The sequence below is a fragment of the Notothenia coriiceps genome, unplaced genomic scaffold (assembly GCF_000735185.1).
Source record: "Notothenia coriiceps isolate Sejong01 unplaced genomic scaffold, NC01 NC01_scaffold00007524, whole genome shotgun sequence".
Lineage (NCBI taxonomy): Eukaryota > Metazoa > Chordata > Actinopteri > Perciformes > Nototheniidae > Notothenia > Notothenia coriiceps.
Genome location: NW_011340225.1, coordinates 158,339 through 178,396, shown reverse-complemented (window position 1 = coordinate 178,396; position 20,058 = coordinate 158,339). Strand labels below are relative to the sequence as shown.

Below are 20,058 nucleotides of genomic sequence, written 5' to 3'. Positions count from 1 at the left end.
GCAGAAAACCAAGTTGTAAGGTGTAATGTAATTCAGAACAGAGTTACTTGCATCCATGAGATGCTGTTTTTGTTGTTCTTCCTGCTCCTCCCTGCCCATCCTCAGTGTCCTGAGGACTTGCAACAATAAGCAACAGTTTGACCTTTGTGCTGAAGGTAGTGGCTCGCTCAGTGGACTCCATGCTGCTGTAAACTTCCTGTTATGTATCCTCCTTAGAAGCCCCCGCCTATGAACACACTCAGTTACACAATTTCATCAGACTTCTAAAAATACACTACTCATATCTTCCATCCTGTGACCTCTGCACCACGTCTCTCTTTGTTTGTCCCCTCCAGGCGAGTGTGTTCTTCAGCGAGCTGTTATGGTGAGGAAGAAGCTCTCTGCCAGGGAAGGAAGAGGATGGGTGTCAGGGACCCTTTTCTGTACCCACTTCAGAGTGGCCTTCGTGCCCCAGGACAGCCCCAAACCTGATGTGAGTCCCTCTGAACAGCTGTACTTAAATAATTGTTGTTGTTGTTGTTCAAAGGATGACATTGGAAAAACATTTTCATTTTAATAACTAACTCTTAATTCCTGATGCAGGACAATGCAGACCCAGTGCTTTTAGGAGATCATGATGTGGCGCTGGCGTCCATAGAGAAGGTTGTGGTTGGTAAGTCATGCCCACATTTATTATGGCTACTATTTTAATTGATGCAATGAGTAGAGATTTGTTTTATGACATCTGGGAGAGTCCTTGTTTGTGTCCAATCACAGACTAGTATACTGTCTATCATGCCTTTTTATAACATGCATGCAGTCAAAGGGATTGTTTTAGTGAGGTTGTATGAAGTAGAGACGGAGAACCAAGCAATGTACTGCTGTGGATACGGAACAAATCAACACCAGTTTGAGTGTACGCCACATTTTGAATATTTTAACTGCTTTACCCTGCAGTCAGACAGTGTTTGCAGACGAGGAACTGAAGCAATCATTTGTTCTCTTTTTTGACAAAAACAGTCATTTGACCTTGCAGAAAACCAGGGTTGCAGAGCTGCCCGTCCTCCAATGCTGTGTTATTGTCTGAGTTTAACTGAATCCGAAACAAACCAAACAAAGCAGCAACTTATGAGTCATACAAGGGAATTATTGTTTTGGTCGAGGGAGTCTGCCCTTTTATGATCCCTTTTTAATGTTAAAGCTTAAAGGCATATTATGAAGAGAAAACTGACATGTAGCCTAGTTTGTTTGATATCTTCTGATATTTGCTGACATTATCATTTAATTGGCTTGTATCCAAAAAGGGTTTGATCTAAAGTGTTCAGTCTTTGATGAATATGCAGCATCTGTAGTTACCTTTGTAGAAGGTAAAGTTTATTACCACAGCAAATGTGTTGGCAAAAATCTTAAGTGCTATAAAGTGGCACAATAGACCAACCGAAGTGTTTTCAAGTTTTAAAAGCATTTCTCTGAGATCATTATCACATTAGAGTTATGCAAAATAAGATGTTTAAAAATGTTTTTGAATGTGCAGGTTTGGGCTCACTTGTAAAGTTATTTTGAGTGGAGCCCTCTAGGTCTAACCTGCATACTGTAAGTATTTATATCACCTATACTCAAGGGTTCTTTGGCTCTGCTCCCACTTGTCTGTTTAATGTTTAATTAACCCCCCCCCCTCCTGTGTTGCAGTGGGCCCGAACCGGACCAAGCTGGTGACCCCGAACTCTTCTCTGAAGTTCACTCCCGAGGAGCTGGTGCTTTACTGCAGGGACCTGAGGGTCGTCTGCTTCCTGTTCGACCGCCTCACTCCTGACGCACAAGTCTTAGAGGTGTGTGCGCGCATCTCCTGATTTTAGGAATGTACTGATCTCATCTCTAAACATGACTCTAAACATTTCAGAGACTAAAGACTTCTGCGTAGAGAAGTTGATCTGTGCCATACGCCAATGATCTGACTCTGTAGCGCATTGAAAGCTGATGACCTTTGTCATGCTGATGGCTCCCTGTGGTTTCCCTCCTCAGATAACCTACACCATCGCCAAGACCTACCAGCCTCCTAAACCAGGGTCAGTGTTATCTTTCCAGAACGCTGCCCTCGGGAGTGTAGGTGAGTAGATTATTGCTTGAGCGCTCATGTATACAACCATCTATTCCCTCACTGATACCAGACCTTATTTGTCTATCAGTCCGTCCGTCATCCTGCTGCTGTGTTCAGTTCCCAAACACACAGGGCAATACTCAAATATATAATGTCATACCTTTTATATATATCTTTTTGAAAGAATCTATGGCTCCAGTGTTTCCCACAGAATTTGATTCTATTTGTCGGGGCACCGCCAAAGGCCCCTTAACCCCCCCCCTCAAATAAGAAAATACATGTGAGTTCATGGCTACTGTAGACAACGTTCTTGTTGCTCTGTGTTGCGTTCTTAATGAATGAGACACACCGGAGTTGAGGGTCTGTGGGGTTGATTCTACCAAAAATATAATTTACAATTTAGCAGACGCCTTGTTCCAAAGCGACTTACAATGACCAATTACAGTACAGGGACATTCTCCCTGGAGTAACCGAGGGCTAAGTGCCTTGCTCAAGGGCACACTAGTAGTGGTGTTCCAGGCAGGATTTGAACTTGCAACCTTCCGATCATCAGCCCACCTCACTATCCATTAGAACACCAAAAAATAAAATTAAACAAAATAAAATAAATATAAATAATAATTTAAATGTATTTTGTATTTTTATGAGATCCATTTATCCATTTGTGGCGGACGATATTTAATTGTGGAGGCCTGCTACAAATAAATCAATGTATGGAAAACACTGCTCTGTAAAATTGGTTAAGTAGGCATATTGATGGCCTTTTAAATGAATAATGATTACCCATATTAATGCTTGTCCCTAATACAGCCGATAATGTGATATATTTTGGTGATATCATTGATATCATATTCAGGAAATTAAGTTCTTGCTCTTTTCCCCCCTTTAGTGAGATGTTTGCCCATAATAAAGTATTATTTCATCTTTTCTAAAGCCTTACCCGTAAATCTCTTTAGATTTTAATGGCATGAAAATGATCACATCAGTAAATGTGTTTAATCTTTTTTTCTGCTCATGTTTCACTGTGAGGAATATTTAAATAAATAACTGCTAATTGAATGTGAGAACCGAATGCCAACATGAATCAGGAACGCAGCATGAACCTGTTAGTCATGTAATGTCCTTGCTTTTTAAAGCCTTAAAGATGTTCTCTCTTCCTCAAGCCTTTTCTCACTTTGACTTCCACCGACTGTAGCTCCAGGGACAGAATTAACCCAAAAATCACAGTTTGTCATTCACACATGACTAAAACTCATCTATTTTAGTTTATGTCTGAATCTACTCTCTGACTCTGATGTTCCAACTCTTAAGACTGGAGAGAATATTAAACAGGAAACACGAAGGATCTCTGATCAGAGCAGACTGACATTCAAAGCTGACATCGTCTCTACTCGGCAAAATGTGAAACATTCTCGTTTATGAGACGCAATGAAAATACTGTCTCTGAAACCATGCCCTGCTGTGAGGAAATCTCTGAGTGGTTTTTAAGGCGAGCCGCTATAAAACTTTCAAGGTCAGATTTTCACTGTGATTGAAAGCCTCCATTTGTGAAGATTAAACCACAATGATTAAATGTAATTGTATGCCATCGGAGAGAAGGAATTCAATTCAGTGTCAGCAAAAAAAGGACACACTTAGCAGTTCACATACAAAATATAAACTCTTATACATATCCCTGGGCTGTTTACCTCGACCGTATAGAGTAATATGAGCCTGTCTGTACAATACATTATGCTACAGTATGTTAAGCTATGGCAGGCTGACCAGGCTGTGGAGGACTGTCAGCTCTTGGATAAATAATGCAAGCCCCCCCCCCCCTCACTGTACAAGTCTCTAGATGACCCACAGCTCAACTCTGCCCCGGGGTCAAGTGTGTCCGGTGTGTGGTCACTGTGTCGAGGACAGCACTTTAAGACTTTACAAAAGATCGCTCCAGTGCCACTGACATATGTTTCTCAAATGTTAGTATAAAGTAGTTTGAAATGATTCCGAAATGATTTTACATGATTTCACCATTATGATGTCTCCCTTTAATACAGTTAAGAGGAAAGGGAGCAATGTCTCAGACTCAATATGTAGAGAGGCCTCTCACATTCAAAGCCTGTTCTCCAAAAGGTCTTTTCAAGTAGCAATATCTTAATATACTGTACGTGGTCTTTCTGACCTAATCAACACAACACAATGTGTGCACACTGACATTGTAAGATATTGTGTATTAATAAGATGTTTGAATCACTGTCTTTCTACAGAAATGAAGCAGTTCCTAAGCAACCGTCGCCGTAACACCGACATGAACTGGTTTGAGTCGGCTTCAGACTGGGAGCAGGAGCTGGAGCGGAGCGGGGCCTCGGGCTGGAGGGTCAGCTCCGTCAACGACCGCTTTGAGATGTCCACCAGGTAAAAACACTCCTCAGATGGAAAGTAACATTGGGTCTGTTGGATTTCCAAATCCATGTTTAGATACAGTCAATTATGCTTTGAATGTTTTCTCAAGTAAATTTATGTGTGGGTTGTTAACTGTATTAAACTGCATACAATTGATCTATATTTCAGTTTTTCACTATCCACTATTATATTTTACTCTCCCCTCAGTAGTACTTCCTAGCGTGGGATTGTATCTAACAGCAGCCCTGTTTTTTTATCTTTTTGTTGGATTTGTGAATACATCTGCCCGCAAGTAACCTTGAAAGGAGAATGTTTGGAAAGCAATGTTTTGCAAACATGTAGGAAACTGAATGTCAGGAAAAGCTAAGGCCAAACTCTTATAAGAGACACAAATAATAGCACTTAGTGTGCTGCATTGATGCGTTCTACAAAGTCAAAGCTCTTGTGCGTTTTGAATACAGAGCATCTCTCCTGTCTCCCATGGCTGCTGTCGCTCCACAGTTTATACTCTGGCAATAAACCTGTGTGTTCTCCGTTTCCTTACAGCCTGCCGAGGTCCATCGTGGTTCCACAGAAGGTGTTAGACACTGAGCTGAAGAAAAGCTTTGCGCACTTCAATGAAGGACGCATCCCTGTGAGTGCACTTAGTAATAATAAAGATTCAGTTTAAAGCTACCACCACTCATTAAAGATTGGTTCATTAATTCATGACTTTAAAGCGTTAATCCTATGATTTATAATTTATGTCATGGCATTTATAATACATAAAAACCTATCATTATTTTATTTCACAGCGATTTTACATATTGTTCTGATGGAACTGGCCTTTATACCGTATGTACAATCACAAAAACATAACCATTTCTATAAATGTAGCGCTGACAGACGTCTTCCAGTTGCTTCAGGGAGGACTCAGTTCAACATGTTGGAGAACAAAGCCCATTTTTCCTGAGTATAACAAACCGTGCTGCCATAAAATAAATCAGATGTGTAATTAAAAGCTCAAACAAACATGCTGAGTGTCCCTAAAGACCCATGTCTCTCAACTGGAGCCTTAAATGCAAATACATCACAAGTTTAACATGGTATTTTAATGTTTCAAGAAGGAGGTGCTTTTTAAGATTAACGTTGGAACCATAAGCTAGTAATTATAATATTTACAGCAGTCATATTTAGGGTATTTCCTCCTTGTTATTAACATTCCTGTGAAGCAAATTACAGGATACAGTTACTGTTGTGCCTTTAGCGATTTTAACTGTAGTAAACAGTGTGACATTTTTTTTTTTTGTTGCAGCGCTGGTGTTGGCGACACCCTCGAGGCAACGATCTACTGCGAATGGCAAGCTTCCAGAACAACATCTACCACGAGAAAGACGACATCAGGTGTGTGTTTTCAAAAAGCATTTGAGTGGTTAAGCGACTATCAGTGAAGGCAATCCATATTTGAATAGCTTTTATCCTTAGTCTTGACTGCAGACTGTAACCATCACGAGGCAAATAATGGGTTACACTAAACTAATAACAGGGTTGATGCTGCTGTAGGAAATGTTTTGTGTTAGTAGGGCAGCAGAGTTGACTGTGTGCAGTTTAGTATTTCAGTCTGCATGGCTATAGAGGATGGTCACATTGTGCTTTTTTTATCTACCACTGTGACTTCAAGATGTATTTTACAGGTTCAATTCAGCTCCGTCAACTCATCTCAAATCAAATTCTCTGATACTTTGTGAGAGAAAGGCATACATTCTTCTCTGCAACTGAACCACTTTTGGTGCATTTAGCTTATTTAATCTTCCTGTAGAGAAGCTTTATGTTTGATGGTTATCTGAACACAGGAAATCAAATGGCAGAAATAGTCTTCACTCAAACATCAGCTGACCACATGTGGCCTGTACAGTACAGCAAACTGTTGAAGAAGCTTCAGATTGCAGTTTTTAAAGCAACATTATACAGCAAAGCAAGTTTATTTGTACAGCTCATTTCAGACCTCAAGGCTGGTTCAAGGACGAGTATAGACATATAAAACAATTAAACTAGAATATATTCAATATATCAAAAGAGAAAAGCAAACTCACAAACAAAGGATTTAAGAGGTGGGGAAATAGACAAATGCAACACTCTTTGGAAAGTCAGTGGCTAACAACATTGTTTAGCCTCCATTCAAAAACAAAGGTCTGTGGCAGACCTCAAATGTTCTGGAAATGTATTCCAGATCTGCGCTGCATAGAAACTGAAAGCTGCTTTTACATGTTTTGTTCTCATAGATCTAGATGACTTGTAACAGAGCAGATTAACAGACATGTATTAAGGCCCCAAATCATCCAAGGTGAAATCTGAATTTGCACTAATGAGTTTTTTTAACAGGAGCAACATTTAAACCAATTACTTCCACAGTGTTCTTTTAAAGGCATTTCACTTTATTTCTTCTTTCAAAGGTATATATTAAAAAGCCACAGAGAAGCTAACTTGGTTGTTAACAGAGTAGCGTGTTGCAGATGAGGCAGTGTGTTAACGGCAGGACGTTCTGTAGGAACCTGGAGATGATCCTGTTTGGGTGCCAGTCGTCTCTGTGCGTGGTGGTGGAGCTGGACGAGGAGCTGCCCTCTCCTGCAGATATCCAGCTGGCACACAGCCGGCTGCGCGCCCTCTGTCTCGGAGGTGGGGATAAGACATGTACACACACACACACACACACACACACACACACACACACACACACACACACACACACACACACACACACACACACACACACCTGAGCAAACATGTATTCACGCTCAGCACAAAAGGACCTCCAGCATATAAGGAAATGTGACAGATGAAGCGTCCACATGGTTACATAAACCTCCGTCACGTCAGGAAGGCAATCCAAAAGGTCCCATTTAAAAAAGAAAAGGATGATACTTGAACCCATTATTAAATGCTTTACAATGTTATAAATAATTATGAGTATTTATGAGTGCTCATAACTATGATTTTAAAGTTTTATAAGCAAATGATTATATATATTTTTTTGTGTTAAGTAATGCATGAGGGCCATGGGCGTCACAGCAAGCGTTACTTTATCATTGATTCCCTTGATTCACCTATTCATTTTAAGATTTGAATTCCATTCACAGCTGAGGGTTTCTAAACATTTCTACAAAATTCCTGCTTTCTTTGTCACATTCGATGTATATATAATTAAATCTCTGTTTTGCAGAGTTGTTTTGGTCTGAAACTCGAACAGTGGCAGCTCAAAGCAGGCTTTGTGCGATGGCCTTTATTTTATTTTTTTGTCATGTGTGCACGCACAGCACATTCCATGGTTGAGTGAACAGAGAGGTAACACAACTCAGGGTCATCTACAACTACTGGCCCTGGGACTGCTGACCAGTCTCTCACACGCTGTTTCTTTTGCACACAAACAATGTGTAAAGGTCGCTGATTTATCACGGTTCAAACACTTGTCAGCTCAGTGTTCTGTCTTCTGTGGGTGAGTTCACAACTCAGAGGATTGTCCTGTAAAAACATCCACTGTATTTGGTCCGTTTACTGGCAGTGGGCTTTGAGTCTTCACAACAGCAAGATAGACAAAGGAAATAGACTTAAGGGACTGTATTAAAACTAATCCACCTGAGATTATGTGGATTTTACACTTTGGGTCCCATTCAAGATGTGGATGATTTATTATGAGGGCCAAAATATAAACATTTCACACCGATAGAAAAGTTAACGCCACAGCAAATACTTCTCCATAAGTAACAACTAGACAGCAGTTCTTTACAACTTGTCATTTGGTTTTAGTGAAAAATAATTACAGATTAAAATATCTATGTACAGATATACACAAAAAAATGTACTAAGCAAGGTGGAAGTAAAGGAGCACAACGATCGTCTCTAAATGTTCCCCACTCAATTTTTAAGATATCTTTAAACATTGTTTTTGTTTTGACTTTTTACACAGAGAGGTAGACAAGTTTTAGTTTTTTGTTTGACAGAGAGGTAGACAAGTTTATAACAAAGTAGTCTTTCTACTTATGTTGAACACTTGATGTCATGTTGATGTGTTCTACATTGACTATTTGTGCTTCTGCTGAGATGTACTGGTTCTAACTGTCCAGTCAGTTGATGTGAAGATATGAGCCTTACTAAACACTTTACAAAATGTCTTTAGTATAATCTCTTTCTTTTGTTATTTTTCTTGTTTTGGCTTCTAGATATCTCCACATCTGTGTCAGTGCCTGATGACAAGTGGTTATCTACCCTGGAAAGCACCCACTGGCTCGACTACACCAGGTAACCGCTCTGATTGGCCCGTCTGGCCCGATCCATGTTACCCATAACAAAAACTCATCAACTCAGGTTCTTTCAACCCATAATCAAACATGTGCTTTGAAATTGTTAACTGACAACAATTAAAAAAATGTTAACTGACAACATTTAAAATCCTGTTATTAAGAGAAAACTGTATATGTTTCAAATGCATTATCCTTGATGCGGAAACCCCTAACAGTTCCTCCTATTAACAATGATTGTTTTACTCAATGGTAACATCAATGAATGTGCATATCAATGTGTATACTATTTATGTATTTGTATAACTTCACAAAAGGATTCAGTAATAAGACTAATGTCAAGGAAACAAAATGATAACAGTAAAGGGAAGAAATACATATTTTGTTGCCATATTTATGACGTGTCTACTGTGTCTGTAACTGAAATGAGATGAAGGTGATTTGATACCATCCCCCGCCTCTCTGTCTCCAGATCCTGCCTGAGGAAAGCCTCAGAGGTAGCCTGTCTGCTTCGCGGCGTCCACCTGACTGTGGCTCTGCAAGGTGAGTGACGTGACTTAGACCACGTCTCATATTATTCAATCCATTCATTATTCACTCACTCTCATTAATCCCACATTAGGGCTTGCCCTGAAGTAGCTGTATACTGACGACAAGCACACTCCACTGCATGCACACTGTCAATAGGCCTCCATACAACAACAGGCTTTTAGAAAACAAGGTAGCAGGCAGGTTTATCTCAAGACTTTCGTACATAAGGTCAAATGTGTCAACTTTCAACACAAAGGAAATGGCAATCGTGCATGTCATTCTATTATAATCAGATACATTACTGACAATCTTCAGTGTACCATAGTATCTGTTTAAAGGGTTTCATCCACAGTGTTTGTACAGTAAGACTGTCTGACCGGGACAGTTGTATTGCAGTCAATGGTGTAGATATTATGCTTTGTTTGATTGTTTGTGGTGCTCACTGGCTCTACTGCTAAAATGTAAGTTTAAGTTTGAACTAACACAGCAGGTGTTTGTAAGCTAATCGCCCACAAGACTAGGTGTAGTGGTCCGGCTTTGCTATTCAAGGATTAGGAGAAGGCAGTGGATTTGATAATCTGCCCCCCGGCTACAAACACTGGCTCTTTGGACATTAAAGGTAATTTCTCTAGCTGGAAAGGAGACATACTGTGGTACCACCCACCTGTATTTATAGCCTGGCTCATCTGTTCACATAGCACTGCTTCTGGCACCACACTTTTGGAAAGGGGTTAGATTTCCCTTTATTTTTCTGGTGTTGCCCGGGACGCAAGCTTTTTGGGATACTCTCAATCCCCTGTCTGAATGTTACTGTGTTGGAGTTTACTTCTTAGAACAACAGGGTCACCTCAATGTGACTGTTGTTTGTTGTGAAGAAGAGGTGTCAACTGATCACCACCTGGCAGTGAGATGGGTCAGGTGACAGGGAAAGCTACTGGACAAAGGCACGCCTAACCCATGTTGTGACTCATTTAACAGATAAGAGGCTGTTGTTTTCCAATCTGGATGCCTGTGGTTCATTCGTAAAAACACCCAGAGAGACAGGCCCAACACTTCTTACTCAAACAATGGCCATGTTCAGCTACGGATGTTTACATCTTGCGGCTGGTGTTTGACTTCTCTCTGAAACTCTGCAGCTGTAAGGGACTCGACATCAGGCCTTTACGACTCTTCTTCAGCCAAGAGGTTCATATATCAGTCGTGCTGTAAGTCTGCTTGTTGCGGCAGGAGCAGCCGTAAATATCCCACTGCAGTAATGACTCACTGCGCTAGCAAACTTTGTCTCTCCCTCTTCTCCCGTGTCCAGCTCTGGGTCTTTCTCTATGTATTCATCATTATCTTTATTTGGCTCTCGTCCTATCAATACTTTCTTTGTCTAAACTATTTCCCCCTTCCTCTCTCTATTATTTAACAGTACAAGCCTTAAGTGGATTAAGAACAGAATGAAATGTTGGTTGTTAGTTAAAGTGTTGTTTGTACATTCTGGTGCTTTCACATGTAACACTGCTAGAGGTTAATACATACATTGAAACACAAAACCATTATATTGAGGACAGTGGATGCAGGAGGTTATCTACAATCCCTCTAAATGCTAACATGATTATTACAAACATTAGGAATGCATTCATGCGACAGATGTGAGAATGTTCTTTTACATGTTACACAGAAAACTAATTTAGAATCTATATTACTGTGGAAGGGAACTGTAAGGGGTACGGTACATGGTAAGTACAGGTACATCGGTTTAGGAAAGGGGAACAAAGGAAAATGGAGAATCCTTTTGTGTTTTTAAATCCATTTTTATTGTTTAACTTAAATAAAGTATGGACCTGTAGATGGGTTTACGTAATTGATGTATAGTACTTTGAAAGCAGTCGATTTAACAGCAGTTGATGATAAAAGGGAAATTGTGAAATTTAAAAGAGAAACTCATCGAAATAATGTAAAAGCAATATGGTGCTTCATGTACTTTATCAGAGAACTGTGTATAACATGTCATCTTATGCACTGACTGTATATGCCACATACTGTCAACAAATGATGCATTACATTAGCAAGACACAAAGAAAACGTGCTACATGGTAAATGGAGCCAGAGTTCCCAATACTATAAACAACTGACTCATCTTTAGCAGCTTGGTTCTATTTCTAGGTAATATATAATAAGTCCTATGACCTTAGTCAGCGTGTGCCTTTCTGTTTTGACGTTTCAGAGGCGGACGACCGGGACATGGGCTGCGTTGTGTGCAGCCTGGTGCAGGTGATGTGTGACCCCCACTGTCGGACCCAGAGCGGTTTCCAGAGCCTCGTGCAGAAGGAGTGGGTGATGTCCGGACACCGCTTCTACAGCCGCATCAACTATCACCGCGACAACGACAAGGAGGAGGTGAGGGGTCAAGCTTCAAACCAAAACTGACTGTCACAAGTTTATGTTTCAAATGTATATTCATACAGTGATGTAGCAAAGGAAAGCTAGTTATACACTACAAATGCCTTGTTTATTGTTATTTGACAAATGAAAGATAGTCCTGTCTTGAATTTAGGGTTGGACAATAATTCAATAATAATTGCATGCTTGTATAGTGTGGTGATTATCATCTTAATCTCTGTCACACTGTGATATCTTGTGTACTTACTGTAAGAGAAAATGCTTCTGTTTTTGTATTATATTATAGGTTTAGTTCAAGTTTTTTCCGTTTACCATTTTGAACATCTTTAAAAATATTTATAGGTTTATAAAACAAATCTAAACTGACCTCTGTTCTCAGATCCTAAACAGGAATGAGCATATCTCAAAACAACGTGCTCAGTTATATTCTCATTCATCCATCCAACTTCTTTCCCACCATTTTTACCCTCCATCTTCCTCCTCCTCACCTTCATCTTGCTTCATCTCTCCCTCTTCTCTCCCACCTCCCTCTTCTTCATCTCTCCTCCACCTGTTCCTCCTTCCTGCTCCTTACATTTGTCCATCACTCTAGATGCAGAGATTACATTCCTCCAGTTCTTGCGGAATTAGATCCACTCCTGAGGCTTTTTTAAATGTAATTAAAGATATAAGCCATGAACTGTTTGCCTCTATTTCATATCTTTTAACTCCATATTCTACACCAAGTCCCGTTGAATATAATAACCAAATGTTGAATTGTGTTTTTATGTTCACATGTAAAGCCCCATGTAAGCATTTTGCGTTTTGAGGCGCTTAAGACAAACAAATCAAGTTGACCTACTTGCCTCCTTCCCTTCCCTCTGCAGGCTCCAGTCTTCCTGCTCTTCCTGGACTGTGTGTGGCAGCTCTTGTCCCAGTATCCCTCTCGCTTCCAGCTGACAGGTGACTTCCTGTTGGCGCTGCACGACAGCATCCACCTGCCACTCTTCTCCAGCTTCCTGGCCAACTGCCAACGGGAGAGATGCAAACGCTCCCAGGTACTGGACACCTGAGAGGGGCTTTAGTATTTTGGCAACTCTATGATGTCATCTTTAAAAATAGAGCATTTTAAAGTCATTACAATATGATTTGCTGCAGACACAGATACTGTATGTCTTGGCAATTCCCAAAAATTACTGTGGGTAGCATTTTCCATACATACGATAACTTGTGCAAAGAAAGAAAATATAACGTTTGAAATGTTCATCCTTCTCTCCCCAGAACCCCGGGCAGTCCTACACACCAGTGAATGGCTGGAGGGATATGCTTCATCCGGATTCTTCTTCCGACCCCTCGGACCCTCCTCTCCCCTCGGTGTGGGATTGGTCCCTGCAGTACAGCAAGCACAGAAGAGACCGCTTCACCCAGCCCGTGCCCCCCATCCCTCCTCTCCAACCGCTGCTCAATGGAAACCTCAACACCAACCCAGACTCACACAGGGTAGGGCGCAGATTTACTCATGATGCAACACTCCCTCTAGTGGCCATGGGGGGAGCTTCAGTTTAACACTGGCTGACACCAGAGAGCATTTCATGTTTCTTTCCAGCTTTTGACTTGAAGAGAATAGTTTTAGATCTGAAGTATTTTGGACAAAGAACAATGTCAGTTTATAGTGTTACTATGGTATTGTTGGAAAACAACACATTGTTTTCAATAAACCATTTTCACTGATGAATAAGGTCACAAAGGCAGGACAATGCAGGCAAAACATAATGTTTTTATGCACTGGTCCTTTGACTATTTGACTTCCTTTACTCCTTTTCAAACTCAGACTTGTTGATAGAAGTGTGCACTTTCAGGTGTTTATTTGATTTCACGTTGTCTGTATGTGTCTGTAGATGTTTATACATTTTAAGAATGTAATAATAATAATGTATTCATGTCCTGAAAGTAAGACATTTATTAAAAGAAGGCCTCATTTACACATTTACATAGCATCGTTAAATAACACCACAAATATAAAAAAATGATTACAAAAAGTTCTTGATTAAATGCAAGTTTTCAACTGGGGAAGTTTCAAGCCACTGCACCCTCTAGTGGCAGCCATAAAACATGCATCCAATTCAAATGGACTCCTTTGGACCAGGCTGCCTATAATGTCATATAGATCATGTTATTTCACGGATTGATGCCCATCTTTGGTTAGGGATAGTTTAGATCAAATAAGGAAGTTCAGCCTTTACTTTTGACTAAATACCTATAATCATAGCACACGGTTGAGACCCACAGTACACAACATCTCCTCACTACTGTCAATTAAGCGTTTCAAATGTAACTGTTGGGTTATTTTTGCAGGAATCTGATATTTAAAGTTTTTACTGATCCTTTCTTCTTCTCCCTCGTCTGCCCACCAGCTGACTGACACCATCCCCGGCTCGGTCTTCCTCCTCTCTCGGGGCATCTTCTCGTGTCCGGCTAACCTGCTCCCCTGGCGCAGCGGCAGTTCAGGCGTTTACAAGAAGAGCCACCGGAGGGCGGCGTCCTCTGAGAACGTGCCCGGCCTGGAGAGGCTGCTGAAGGCCTGGGCGCTGGCCGAGTTCCCCCAAGGCCTCACCTCCAGCTCCGGACCCCAGGGGCCGCTGGACCCCTATGAGCCCTTAATGCCCCTCCTCATGGGGCCCTGCATGGGCCTGTGGAGGGAGTGCTACCTCCGGGGGGCGCTCCACGCTCAGGTACGATGGAAGTGTCCCTTAGGGGGTTAGGAACATTGAAATAGGAATTATTGTGAATCAGAAAAAGACTACGTTGTTCAATATACTTCTCTAGATTTAAAAAGAATGTGTGTTTGACTTTATTCCTTCTGGACAATTAGCATAAGGAATTCAAAGAGGCCCCACATTTTCTTAAAACAGTTTAAAAATATAAATCTGAAGGTTTTATAAGTTTGTAAGTGATAAATAAATAAAAAAGGCTAATTTCACATCACCCGCATGCATTAAGATCCAAAAACCGTAAACATTTCCAACTTTGGGATCAATAAAGTACATCTTATCTTATCTTAAATATAAATGGCAGTAATGATCCTCGAGTATACAGAACCATCAGACAGGCAGCACTAAACTCTGGCTGGTATAATGGATGTAACACTGGTTACAACTATTCCCTAAACTGACCCTTTTAACTGTCGCTTATCTAGATTTCACCTTCGTCATGTCTTCTTCCTCTCACATCATGAAGGCTTGTTCATGATATGACATTGTCTCTTTGAGGTGTTAATTAGTTTGAGCTGTTGAACTCCCATCATGGACGTGGTCCAGTCTTTGTGATGTCTGTGCAGCAGCACGTCAATCAGTGTCCCCATGGTGATTTTGAGGATATTTGGAGGGCTGTGTCGGTGCTGTTTTTCTATTTTAAGGGAACTGCAGAGGAACAAGTGAAGCCTATCAAACCGCTTTGAAAGATTAGTAGTAGAGAGTCAATTCTGTTCATCTGTGTAATTGAAGTGCTACCCCAACAATTTCACACATCATTAAAGTGCCCCTAGAGGCCAACAAAATCCCCTTTCTCTCTTCTTTTCGTAACACAAGATATCTTTTCATTCAGAAATCACTGAGCATTTGTGCACAACTCAGCTCTAAAACAAACAATTTAGTTCCAGCACCCGGAGAGGTGGAGCAACAACGAATACAAGTATTGTTAGTTGGTGTTTTTTCACAGTTGTATCCAAGTCCTGACACTGCTACTGTAAACATCTCTCATGTATTATGCATTACAGCACAACAAAACTGCTTACTGCAGAATCTACAGCTACTATACACTCCAGTGTTTCCACTACTGTAGGTTTACTGCTTTTTAAATCCTCTGGAGCAGAGAGAGGAGCTGTGGATTATTGTTATTGATTAATGCATCAGTGTTTCTTAGGGTCAAAAACACTAAACTCACAACTTAAAATGAAAGCGTTTAGTTTATTTAATTAAAGAGCACAGTCATGTTCAATGTGGAAAGTGAGAGTAGATAAATAGATTAGTTGCAATTTGGTGCTACATATATATTTAAAAAAAAAAATTATAATTTTTCTTTATCTTTTTAAACACCTTGAATTTCAGGGGGGGTGCGGGGCTCCGTTAGCGGGGTGCGGCGCCCCTCCAAGACAATGGTAGTTGAAACACTGCACTTTCTAACAATGATGGCAATCATTGAGAATAGATTTATACATTGCTATATCAAAACAGCATTGTTTGTATGTTAAAGGATAAGAAAGATTATATTCTGTGTTTGCCTACCATGTGTTGGTCTGTTTGTTTTTATACATACCTATCCTATCATGGCTCTTAACTACAAGCCCATGTGTTCCTGCTGAAGACCAGCATCTTCACAGGTCCAAATTCTGTATATGATTTACGGTACTATAATTTAAAAGCTACATGCTTTTCCTGAAACCGGCCAATTGTTACTCAAACAACATTATAATGCTCTTCATTGATGCCTTAAAGAGACAGTTCACTACAATAATACATATCATTCCTTTCACGTGGAGTGCTATTTAACAATGATATTGGTGCAGATGTCTTGCCTCCCTCCAATATAATTGAACTTGAAGGCACCCAGATTGTGCAAAACAATAACATTAGTGAAACATACCAGCCAATGTTTTTTTCTTCTAGAAATCATGACCCAGTTACATACTGTAAGCTAATCCACAGAGCTTGTTGTGAGTAGTACTATTTGTTTCTACAGATCTCACACCAAACGATTTAAATGGATAAATAGCACAACAAGCAATACGAAAAGAATGCATTCTGGACTGTGTGGTTATCTGTTTCATTGATGGATAACCATCTCCTGTAATAAATATTAACCATGTAGCTCTCCATCCTCAGGCGTTCTCCCACCCAGTCTCAGCAAACCACCCCCACCCCGTGGAGCGCCTGGCCCGGGAGGTGCAGCAGCTCAAAGACAAGCTGGAACAGGTGTCCACGGGCTCCGATCTCAACCCCCCCACCAAGATGGCCGAGCCACGACGCACGGACACCAACCTGAACCAAAACACCAACAACGGCACCTTCCTCTTCCCGGCGTCCAGGCCTCAGAGCGCGGGGAACCCCAGAGCGGCGCCCCCTCCTACCTCCACCAACCACCAGACCTCCCGGGGCCCCCCCGCCGCCTCAGCTGCACCGTCCAGGCCCGGCCACAGAGACAATGGGGGCAGCAACAAACACACCTTCCTGTTCGGGCACTCTTCGGTAGCAGAGGCCCGCCCTGATCAGCGCTACTACCCAGCACCCCAAAACGCCAAGCTGCCTAAAAGCAACGGGATACAGAGCGCCCCTCCCCACGACAGACTATAAGCAGATCATAAGCTCAATATCAATATGTGTTTCCTGTCAAACCATATTCAATTAAGCATATAGTGATAAAACAGTGCAGAAAATGAATGAAATGAAAATAATCCCTGCAAGATCTCTTTAATCTCCTACTCATCGTCTGTACTGTATGACATGTGACAACTGTTTTGTAAATGTGTAGAGACAATCTTAGCCTTCAATATTCCAACTATTAAATATTAGAAGAAGAAATAAAAAGGGCTGAAGGTGCTGAACACTGTAACAGCAGAACATTAGAAGCACATCTTGCCGTATCTTGAAAAGCAGGACGTGACAGATGTTGTAGGCGTCGCCCTTGGAGAAAGACAGAGAGCTTGTAGTTTCCATTTTTAGCTTCTTATCCAAAGAGGGACACAGATAGCGGTGTGATAAGATGATTCTTAAGGGCACTTTGACAGGATGTGAGACTACATGTCTCCAGAAGACATAACTCCATAGATCCTTATTAGATGATGTTTTGATCATGTGCAAAAGGACATGTTCATCTCCTAGGTTTTGTAACTTAGCTTCAAATAGAAAAGTAGAATACTGTTTGACCAATGATCATTTTTTTAAACTTTAAACGTTACATTTTCTTTTAACTGCAGGCTCTGTGGCTTTAATGTGGAATTTAGGGCATGAGAGCTATTTTGGTACCGCTCTCATATCTCTCCACTTGCTTTCATGCTTCTTCAGTGAGAGGCCTATTTTCATTCAGTGTTGTTAGCCTGGATGTGTCTGATGTGATTTCAGGGCTTTTAGTTATATCATCTTATCTAAACTCTCATCTTTATTTCCAAGTATTTTTTACTATGATCCGTCACTTTGACATCTTACATGTAGATAGGTGTGATTTTTGAATGGTTTTTGACCAAATTGAGTATTATTGTGAGATTTTCTCCATCATTTTGTGGTGGAATGAAAGAACTCAAACATTGTTCTGCCTTTTTGAATGACGTACCTTGAGAAGGTACCCGTGTTGGAAGCACATTTCTTCCTGTGTTTACTTATCATGTTATATCTTTTGTTTTCTTCTCCTGCCTGGAGGTGTATTAGTACGCAGCCAGCATTTAGGTCAAGGACTTGTCTGACTGTATTAAAGCACAGAGGGAAGTATCGCCTGTGCCTTTAAATCCAAAAAGGGTTTTGTTTGCGTGATGTGGGAGTCCAGTAGGTTCACTGACGTCATTCCCACAGACGGATGAAAGTGTTATTTTCCTCATTTTATTTTGTGCAGGATGACAGTTGTCATGTGTATGACTGATGCTGATCTCATGTCAAAAGGTACATCACTTGATAGCACTATGAATTATGAAACTGTTGTAAATATTCATCATATCAGATCTTTCCAGGTGTGATGCCAACGCACTCGTTCGTCTTCCATGGAGAGAAAACAAAATCATGTTTTTGTTCTGTCGCATGGGAAATCTAATTTGATCTTCTGCTACACCTGTCAGTCTGTATCGTTGTGTGTTTGGTACGAACATCACTAACATTTGCCAGATGTACATATTTTTTGTATCAGCATGTTTTGATCCTGATCAAATAAAAAGTTCACAATCTCTCCACTGTGTTCATAATCTGTTCCACAAACAAAATACAAATCATTTCTAGTACACAGCTCACAAACTTTATTTTTTTAACAAAATAAATATTTACATATGATCTGTAACACTTAAAAAGTAGCATGGCACTGTACTTATAATTTAAAATCCAACCGCCTTGCATGATATGTATAGTCAGAATAAAACCGTTTGAGAATCATGTGCAAAATGCTCAATACTTGCAAAGGTAATGTACAAAGTAAAAACTCGGAAATGTTGAAAATACAAAATATCAGTCGCCCCAGTTTGGCTTAGTCTCTTGTTTCCAACGTTACGGTCAGTAGAATGAAAATCAGTGTTTTGGCAAAGAACATTTGTTTTCTGGCTCATGTTTCACCCAAAACCAAACTTAGACTTTTTTTCCAATGTCGCTGCGATGACATGTTTGTTTGAACCATGTTTTTAGATGCATTGTGGCACTTTAAACCTATGGATGTAACTCTTTCTCACAAGTAACACCAGATACTCACAGGAGACTAAAGTAAAGTGACCATCAGTTGCAGTCCATATCAACACATAGCTCTCATGGCAGTGCATTAAAAATCAACCAGCTGAAGAAACACAAATGTTTAATCATCAGAGGAGTTAACATCTCTCCCATTTAAGAGCTTCACCCCGACCTGCTCCCATGCTCCTTCCCTGCACACTGCTCCTGCTGCAGGATGCCGTCCGGCCCGTAGAAGAACCCGGAGGAGGACGGGCAGGGGCCCCCCAGCTGGCGGATGGACTTGCACATGGGGCAGGGGTACTCGGACAGGCCCTCGATATCCTCAAAGGCCAGGTTGACGATCTGGTCGCAGCAGGGGTCGCAGTAGAGGTGTCCGCAGGAGAGGCGCTTCAGGCGGACCTCGTAGGAGATGCAGCACTGGCAGTGGGGCACGTCGGGGCCCAGAGACAGGGAGCCCGTCAGGGAGCTGCTCTCCAGACTGCCAGCCTGACTGGAGCCCTGCTTAGTGGGAGACCTGAGGGGGAGAGTCAGGACGAGAGGGGACAAAAGAGTCACACACACTGTAGAGCGGAAACAATGAGTCGACAACATGAATGGATGGTGAATGGATTCATTGTTGAAACTGTTGTTTTTAAAGCAGAAATATCATATTGTCTGGTTCCAGCTTCTCAAATGTGAGGATGTTCTGCTTTTCACTGTTTTATATCATTTTAAGTAAAGACAGTGCAGTGAAATACGGTATATATTTTAACTTATACCACCACAAAATGTCCTTTTTGGATCTCCTTTGTGAAACTCCATGAATCAGAACGAAATGTCAACAGCCATAGAAAGCCATGTTCTTAGAAATGCAATGTAATATAAAGCAGGCTTTGATTGGTACATGAACAAACCCCTCAGGCAAAACCTCCAGAATAAAGATAGGAATTAAATGTAGTGTATGTCAATGCTGTAGTGAAATGGAGAGTTCTGGCTCAGATAACAGCAAGGGGGGGTGGAAAAATTAGTT

General features: G+C 41.0%; 1 protein-coding gene across 1 annotated transcript; it reads left to right on the top strand.

Annotated features, from left to right (window-relative positions):
- The first annotated feature begins 334 nt into the window (after positions 1 to 334).
- On the top strand, positions 335 to 18,561 carry mtmr11 (myotubularin related protein 11). Its single transcript, XM_010769586.1, has 15 exons — positions 335 to 472; positions 583 to 652; positions 1,669 to 1,808; positions 2,002 to 2,086; positions 4,327 to 4,474; positions 5,009 to 5,096; positions 5,757 to 5,845; positions 6,990 to 7,117; positions 8,659 to 8,737; positions 9,209 to 9,279; positions 11,480 to 11,652; positions 12,522 to 12,692; positions 12,916 to 13,134; positions 14,049 to 14,366; positions 16,515 to 18,561. Exons 1-15 carry the CDS (start codon positions 362 to 364, stop codon positions 16,980 to 16,982), a joined length of 2,358 nt encoding a protein of 785 aa, XP_010767888.1. The 5' UTR covers positions 335 to 361; the 3' UTR covers positions 16,983 to 18,561.
- The last annotated feature ends 1,497 nt before the right edge of the window (positions 18,562 to 20,058 follow it).